The sequence below is a fragment of the Papilio machaon genome, chromosome 4, assembly GCF_912999745.1.
Source record: "Papilio machaon chromosome 4, ilPapMach1.1, whole genome shotgun sequence".
Lineage (NCBI taxonomy): Eukaryota > Metazoa > Arthropoda > Insecta > Lepidoptera > Papilionidae > Papilio > Papilio machaon.
The window spans coordinates 4,948,630-4,957,852 of NC_059989.1; the positions used below are offsets into that span (position 1 = coordinate 4,948,630).

At 33.0% G+C, this 9,223-nt stretch overlaps 1 protein-coding gene across 2 annotated transcripts; it reads left to right on the forward strand.

Annotated features, from left to right (window-relative positions):
* Positions 1–976: 976 nt before the first annotated feature.
* LOC106710824 (allantoinase-like) lies at positions 977–8,832 on the forward strand. Of its 2 annotated transcripts, XM_014503003.2 has the most exons (13): positions 977–1,146; positions 1,917–2,016; positions 2,107–2,309; positions 2,499–2,650; positions 2,724–2,838; positions 3,221–3,367; positions 3,938–3,998; positions 4,172–4,265; positions 5,573–5,786; positions 6,662–6,791; positions 7,055–7,260; positions 7,582–7,705; positions 8,531–8,832. In XM_014503003.2, exons 2-13 carry the CDS (start codon positions 1,977–1,979, stop codon positions 8,815–8,817), a joined length of 1,773 nt encoding a protein of 590 aa, XP_014358489.2. In that variant the 5' UTR covers positions 977–1,146; positions 1,917–1,976; the 3' UTR covers positions 8,818–8,832. The 2 variants fall into 2 exon arrangements, with proteins under 2 accessions (XP_014358489.2, XP_014358488.2); XM_014503002.2 differs by lacking the exon at positions 977–1,146 and having other exon boundaries at positions 1,855–2,016.
* Positions 8,833–9,223: the final 391 nt, after the last annotated feature.

Here is a 9,223-nt window from a genome sequence, read left to right on the forward strand (position 1 = left end):
AAGCGGGGACAAAACAATATGTTTATGTTTAGAATACATTGATGTTCAAAGAAATTACTATTACGAGTTAACTGTTGGAATTGTTTATGCTATTACATCTTTTACTGTTAAAACGTTGATCTCCAGTTTTTTTTTTTACAAAACTCGTGAAACATGTTTAGCGCGTGCGTTTCACGTCTGTTACGCTTTTAATGTTTATCTGTGCCAAAAGATTAAAATGTAAAAAAATCTCAATGTTTTCTGTTTTTATCTCTAACATTCTGCCATAAAATGCTTCCCTCGTCTAATCGTAAATGCATGATAACAGCAATGAAATCTAAGCTTGTTTATCTTTGCATCTATTTTAGAAAATCCATTACTTATTAAAGTTAACTATTAGAAATTAGGCCTTACTAGCAACAATTAAGATGATCTTTCAAGATTGACATAGAGTGCAACGATCATCTTCAATGCTGTAATTGCAACTCGGTTCACAAAACAGTTTTTATTCAAAATTTTGGTAACTATAAATTTAGCTAGTTTTTACTACTTTACTTCATTAATAATAGTAATAGTGAAGAACTGATATGTCCTATAAATAAATTTTGTACCCTCAATGATAACCATTCTTAAACTACATAAAAGATGATTACATTTCATTAAAAATAAATGTAATGGTAAAGAAAATTTCTCCGTCTTCTATTGATTTATCAACAGGATTACAAAAATCATTCAATGATATCTTGTAACAGGTAAAATATTATGGGATGTGCGACTTGTCAATGTGCAATCTTATGTCCTAATAGGCAGGGCATAGATCGAACCGTTGCTAAGTATGATGTAGGTTGGGAATGCCACAGGAATCAAATTTGGTCCAGTATTCTATCTAATCTTCATACATGTTGTATGTTTGTCACATTTTTGTATTCACATATTTCTATAATATGAGTAAATTCGTGTAATCGCGACGCACCCGCCCACTTACGTCTCATCTCCCCGCGAGCACGCTTGTTCGTACAACAAGCAAAAAAACTACACAATGTTGATAAGTTTCCTTGAATTATTTTATGCCGTAAACTTTTTGGGATACTGTACAACAATACTAGTGCGGTGTCTTTGGATTTTGTTGTCATGCTATTGGATACATGTTATGACAATTTGGATGAGGTAACAAGTCATTTTTGTATTAGAGACGCCTAAATTTAGAATGTTCGCCCACGTTTGCCTCCTTATAAAAATGTTTTGCATATTTTTGGTCCTTTTTAATATAAAGTTTCTGTTTATTACTTGGTACGTCAGCCATTTATAATTTCCTATAAAATATGTATTATTTTAAATGTCGAGTTTGTAGGCCAACAAAAGTTGCTCCATCTAAACTTTCGCATTTATAATAATATATTGTTTTTAATATATTTTGTTTTTAAAAATGATTAAACTATTATTGATTTGCTACGTTTATTGTTTTGACTAGTATTAAAACATATCTCCATATCTTCCTATTGTATTACCAAAAAAAATATATATCTTTTAAAAACAATATAAACACGCGATGCTTTGGTCGAACGATAACCTGTCGGGCTTTAAAGATTATGAAAATAATAGTAGGGAGATGTTATCCATATCAGTGACAAATAAATGTGGGGTAATATTAGGTGTGTAACATTCGATAGATGTTTTATGTAAATAAAGTTTTAAATTTCCAAGTTAAGTAACGCATTCATTGCCAAAAATATTAATAATATGCAAATTAACACGTTTTCAACTTGCCATTATAAATTATTTGTAAATATCATCTTTTGCAAGATTTTTTAATGATTTGATGATGATTTTTGAACATATTTTTATCTATATATCGGTCGAATGTCCGTTTTCAGTGTAGTGTGGCACGACTCTAAAGTAAAAATATAACAGCTCTTGTAGGTAATGATACAAGACAGTTTCAGGCGGAAAACCTTCAGTTGCTCTTAGACCGCGACCAGTAGCAAACGTCAAGGAAAATGTCGCTAATACAAACTTTAGCGACGATTACACTTTTAGGTAAATTAAATTGAAGACAATTTAAAAAATAAAACACTTTTTCATCTGTTCATTCATCATAATAATCTGTTCATAATCGTAATATTTCAGTGCTCGCTAATTATACCAACGGACGATGGGTCGACGTGAAGTCGGAAGATTCGGAAAAGCAGCTGTTCCTGAGTCGAAGAGTTGTGACCGAGTCTGCGGAGTTTGACGGTGGTGTTCTAGTCGACGAGAAGGGAACAATCGAAGGAGTTTTCACACGCAATGCAGTCGACACATTCCTTACATCTAAGACTAGCAATGTTAAGGTAAATATTCCCTTGGATATCATAATCAATACTCTACAAAGTTCATTTTTATTAATCGGTTAATTTTTAAATTAATTTAATAACGTTTGAACATAGTTAATTTAAATTTAGATTTTTTCGTATAAATTGCATACTAATAGAAAATGTAGTGTTGGCTTTATTTACATACTAAACAGTCGTGATTTTCAGATTATAGATGGTGGGGACCTCGCACTTATGGCGGGCGTGGTGGACTCGCACGTACATGTTAACGAGCCCGGACGCACCTCCTGGGAAGGCTACGTGACAGCCACGCAGGCCGCGGCAGCTGGGGGCATCACTACAGTCATAGATATGCCACTGTAAAAAAAATATTAAAACTATATCTTATTAAATTAAATAGGAACAACACATCACTTGATTTTCTGCTTGCAGTAATTCGATACCACCGACGACAACAGTAGAAAATTTGAGGGTAAAGGCTTCAGCAGCGAAAGAAGAAGTATTCGTCGATGTTGGATTCTGGGGTGGTATTGTTCCTGGCAATGAGGTTAATAACGATTTGATTTATATCTAATGGCCTTTTCTATGCACCATTATAGAGGCAGAATTCAGACTATTTTAGATTCTTACTCAAGTTATATATAAGTTGCTCTCAAATAGGATATTTAAAAAATATTCATTATATTTTAAACGTTTTCAGAATTCGCAGACTTTGTAAATCGGCCACCGGAACCATTACTTTCAAAATTATTATAAAAGTAAAAAAAATCTGTGGCATTAATATTTTTCTTTGCTTCATCGTTATAAATTACCTCGACCTACTTATTAAATTTAATTTTTTTTTACAATTTTACTTAAATTTTTTTACAATTTTACTTATCAAATATTCCCATGAGCATTCAAAATGGACCGTGCATTTTATGTTCTAGATGGAACTACACGATTTGATAAGGGCTGGCGTAGTAGGCTTTAAAGGTTTCTTAGCGGACAGCGGAGTTGCAGAATTCCCGAATGTCAATCAAATTGAGTTAGGAACTATTTTCTCTGTTCTCAACGGTACTGGAACAGTATTGGCGGTAAGTTAAAACAACAAATTTTTCGAAGAAGATTTTGATTGCACTCAGAAATTTTTGTACAAAATACACACAGTAATATGTAATTGAATAATTAGGAATAGATAGTTTACCGAATTTAAATATGTTACCTTGTTTTCGTCCCGTATAAAGGTTTAGGAAACATTAGAGTTGATAAGCATGTTTCGTATCATTTGTTTTTTTTTATTTTTCATTCAAGGCCATAATCTTTTTGTACGTGATAGGGAAACAAAAATATAGGAAAACAGAGTTTAATATTTTATTCACGACTAGCTGTTGCCCGCGAATCCGTCCGCACGAAATTAAAGCAAAACTCAATAGGTATCCTATGTGTTCTTCCCGACTATGTTCTATGTCTGTGCCAAATTTCTTCCAGATCCGGAAATATCTTCTAACATACATCCATCCATCCATCTAACATTTCGCAGTTATAATATTAGTAAGATAAAATAATGTAATATGAACCTAAAACACAAACAAACGAACTTTATTCTATTTCTTACTATTCTTTTAAATTGTCTGTAAATTGAATTTAGTTAATTTATTTTTTAGTTCCATGCTGAATTAGAAATCAACGAGACAAATACTCAATGCGAAGGATTTGATTGCACCGGTAAATATTTTTTATTTTGCGTGTTACTACTAGCTTCGAGTTTTTTATCTGTCTTTTTTAATTTTTTTATATACCAAAATAATTTAAGCATGTTTTTAATTTAATACAAATTTAAAATAAGGCTTCTTTAATTTTTTTTCCTGCGATATAAAGATTATTACGCTTATTTTCAGACCCACATTTGTATAGCACGTATTTGGCCACCCATCCTCCTGAAATGGAAGAAGCGGCTGTATCTTTAATAGCAAGCTATTTGCCGACCACAGAGTAAGCTATCTCAATAATATATTAATAATTGTTGCGACAATATATTCAATTTTAATAGGTAACTTCTATTATACAAATACAGGAAATCAAATTTAACAATGGTATATTTTACCATTTTGTTTCTAGTTATATCTACAAACATTTACTGTTGACTGACGATAAATGTAGAAGATTGTTGTTTAAACAGTCTTATCAGATACTAATGTGAATAGATTTGAGTCTACATTTGTAACTATAGCTTTTGCCCGCGACTTCTTAAGCGTTTTTAAAGAATAGACTTGATGTGTAGCACATGCTATCTTTCAGAACAATGTTCTACATCTGTGCCAAATTTCATTACGATCCGTCAAGCCGTTTTGAGCCGTTAAGATACGCAATAATATAACCTCCTTCTTTTTGAAGTCGGCTAAAAAACCAATCCATCCATCCATCCATCCAAAACTTTCAAATTTAAAAACATTCATTATAATTATAATACTGGTCAGATTAAATAACCAAATATTAGACTGGCTTAATTTTCTTTATTTAAACTAAAAATAAAAATGACAGTAGTTCCAACATCAATTTGGGCGCCAAAAAAGTTAAGCGCACAATATTTATTATGTAGTTATTTTCTTATGGTAGTATGTGTTTTCAATATCTCATCTATTTTAATATAATTATTTAGAAGACGAATGTTCTTGTTGTATTACAAAGTAATTTTGTATGTTCTTTATTGTTATGGTTTTTCCGCTGCAAATATTCTATTGTGCTGATTGTTGTTTTGTCTGAGTATTATCAAATAAATTGACGTTTTTGTGTCAGCTTCCCACTTGAAAGTGCAATGACATGAGTAATCTAGGTGTATTGGGATAAAGGCTAGAAATGACTGATGAAAGATAATACCAATAACGAGTTAAAATATTTTTTAACATATTATTGAAAGTTTTACTCCATCAAAAATCTTATTAAACTCTTTGCCATTATAGTTAAATTAAAAAAAAAAAGTAATAAGTAAGCACGATTGCTAAGTACAATGATTATAAAAATCTATTATTCTCAAGGAATTGTTATTTTATTGCAATTATTTTTATCGATATGAATTATTGAATAAATAAACAATGAATTGTCCTATTTTATAAATATAAACGAGGAAGATCTTTTTATTTACTACATTTAGCTATAAAGTATAAAATACGTAAGGCTTGCGAATAGTCTTTCGTTGGTTTAATTTTAGAATTCTTCTGGACATTCATTAAACTAGTCCCAAGGTCATGCGCAAGCACATTACAATCCTTGTAATAGGACTATTAATTTCATGTGCACAGCGTGCACGTTCACATAGTGCATGTGTCAGCGGCGGGCGTCGTCCCTATCCTGGAGAAAGCCAGGTTGGAGCGCATCCACGCCGGGAACAAGGGCTGGCGCGGCGGCGTCACCGCAGAGACCTGCCACCACTACCTCACGCTCAGCTCTGAGCAGATACCCGCTGGCCACAGCGAGTACAAATGCTCGCCGCCTATTAGAAATAATACTAACAAGGTACTTTGTTTATACATCAATACCCTCATGATAAAATAGGACGGATTTAGCGGAGGATCCTTACTCCGCTAAATCCAATTCTCCTCCCTTTTCTATGAAAGGTAAATATCCATTTTACGTACATATTTCCCCTGCCCATTAAATAAGCAACGTATTTACAACCTTCTAACTTTTTGCACATGTCTATGGGTAACGGTCACTGACCCCTTGTTCTTTTGCCATCTTGTACTATAAAATAAACTTACCAGGTGATATTGTCGGTAAAGAAATATTACCAGCGTATAATATTGAACAGTACTACAAACTTCAGAACCTTAACCGTTAAATATATCGGCCAATAACCACTGTAACAGCGGTAGACGCCAACAACAACATCTGTTGCACGAATGGTTCGGCTCGCTCGGTATAATAATACCACGACTATACAGAAGAGAGACATGAAGTGGAAGTAAGTCCGTGTTTTGTGTCATGAGTGTGCGTTTCGGAGGCTCAATTATATAACTCTTTCACCTCTCACCCTTTTCTTATAAGGTAAGGATGGGAAGGGGACGTGGATTTAACGTGAGAGTGGAGATGAGAAATATTATCTTTCTATGCATCCCCTTCTCCGTCGATTAAAGGTAATGCTCCTGAAATTGCGGATTTCTATGGGCAACAGTTGCTTCGCCATTTCGGCCAATTTAGTTCGCCGCTTGCTCGTTTGCCACACTAAAAAATGTCGTTTAAACGTATATGCACTAAGTAAATGATGAATTTGCATATCAACAAAGTCAATGACCCGATTAACTTAATGTTCAAACGTCTTACATATAGTTTTATTTGTGCAGTTATACTTAATTTTATAGTAGTAGAAATTTATGTTAATGCGGTTTCAGCAACAACTCTGGGAGTACATCAAGGATCACAGACTAGACCTGGTCGCATCAGATCACTCGCCGTCGGTAGCGGCCTTGAAATCATCCAACTTTTTAGAGTCATGGGGTGGAATATCATCCGTTCAATTCGGTAAGCTAGGAATAGAATTAGTTTTATGTTTTTATCTCGCCTACCATAGAGAAAATTATTCTTTACTTATATAGGATATATTACATATAGCCGACTTATCAAAAACTCTTAGAAGTCTCGTCCTATTTACAAGTATTAAACCAAGACACGAACTCTTATAGATTAAAAAGGTTTAAACCTAATTGATTTAAAAATCAATTCTTTTCGTACTCATAGAAGTGTGTATTTGAACAATTAATAAATGTTCTCTGTAATACTTTTAGGCCTTTCCTTGTTCTGGACCCAGGCTAAAGCGAGAGGCTTCAAGTTGGGCGATGTGAGCCATTACCTGTCGGCTGGCCCGGCGCAGCTGTGCGGCCTGCAGAACAGGAAGGGCGCCATCAGGCCGGGTCTCGACGCTGATCTCGTATTCTTTGACCCTAACGCTTCGTTCGTTGTCACGCCTGATATCATATTCTACAAGAACAAGGTAATATTTCTTTTTAAAAAAATAACCATTTTTAAAAATAACGAATTGGCCCGTGAATTAATTTAAAACAGTTTAATATTTCTAATATGGATTTATGTGTTCACTAGCTCTCGCCTGCTACTCCGTCCACGCGGAATGAAACAAAGAAACTTAATAAGTAGCCTTTGTGTTCTTCCAAACTATGTTCGACATCTGTGCCCAATTCCATCAAGATCCGTTAAATCGTTCCGAAAATACCTTCAGACAAACATCCACCCATCCATCTAAACATTCGCATTTGTAATATTAGTAAGCTGTTAAACAATATTTTTTTGTTTTCAGATAAGTCCATACATGAATAGAGTATTAAATGGAAAAGTAATTCAGACATACGTAAGAGGACAACTTGTTTATGCTGACGGACAAATAATCGGCGGACCTAAGGGGCAACTGTTACTTAAAGATGGTTTTTAGTTAATATTTTTACACTTATTTGTGTGAATGTTGTTATTGTTTTTAAAAAGATTTTACATGTTCTGTTTTTCTATGTGTAATGACGTTGTCGCGTGTCATGTTTAATCTAACAGACAGCAAATAAAAAAAACAAACTTTAATTTCGTGTTATTCATTTAAAAAAAACAAGAAAATCTATAAACAACATTATCAAACTTGGAAGTTTAAAAATACTTTTAAGACAACAAACTGGATGATAAAAAAAATGATTTAACTCATTGTTCATTTGCAGTACTATTCGAACATACCTATATTTAGAAAATATACGATCTAAGATATCACTTCCTTAATTTACGTTCACGGTCAGCGGTTTTCTACTTCTTTTTCTGCTTTTCCGTTTTCTTCAAAGCATCAAATTTCTTACTAAGATGCAAATGCGATTGATATTTGTTCGCACACATTTTACATAAAACGAGTTACAAGCTCCAAATAGTCATGGGTCAATATTTACCACTTAAAAATGATGTGCTAGTAAACGGTAGGATTATTTACTAGTACGGCGTATAGAAATTATTCAAATTTTTAAAATCTTATTCTTACTAGAAGTAGAGTAGGAACATAGGATATGAGGACCGCACAACCGTACCTTGCACTTTCATCCTGTTTGCAACCCACATCTACTTTCTCAAACTTCAAATTTTTACCAAACACTTTATTAGATTTAAATCTACGAATATAATGAAATTAAATTTCTGTTCAGTGTGAGTTTAATATTTAATCAATAATGTTACTTCTTACTTTAGTATCTGTATGAACCAAAATTCTTTTTTTTCTCCAGAAATGAACACAACAATTACACTAGAAGTTAAGAAATCTAAAGAGGATATTAAGAAACTATCGCTTTCAAAAGCGACAGCTACTTCGACAACGGAGAATCCTTCTTTGAGCACAATAAAATCAAAAGAGAACTGTAAAATGTCGAAAATTGAGCCAAGTTCCAAGTTGTTGAAAGAAGTTGATATTAAAAAGGAGACAGACAAAGACAGCGAAGTCAATTCTGCCGAAAGCCCGCGGTCATTAGTTTTATCACTTATTCTACAGAGCTTATTCATATTGTTAAATTAGTATTAGTTTATAGAACTCATCGAATAAAATTGTAATTATTTGAATCAATAAACATAATTGATTACATTGTCGTTCGTTTATTATCCTTGTACTACCTGATTGATATAGTTGCATTAAAAAAAGTTAAGTTATTAGTACGGCATGTATTACTTATTAGCTCTTAAAGTCCTTGTTTGCCCTTAACACAGAGGCCCATAAGAACTTTGATCCTTCTTCTTTCTTTAAAAATCTTTAAAACTTCGAAAAAGACCTGCATCTACTATTTCCATTATTTAATCTACTAATTTTATAAATGTAAAAAGTAAAAGTCAATGAGGATTGAAGCGTTATATTGCTATATATTTCTATTCGGGTTTTTGTGAAAACCAGGAAATGTCTAATGGTCAAAATAAAATTAAACTTACCT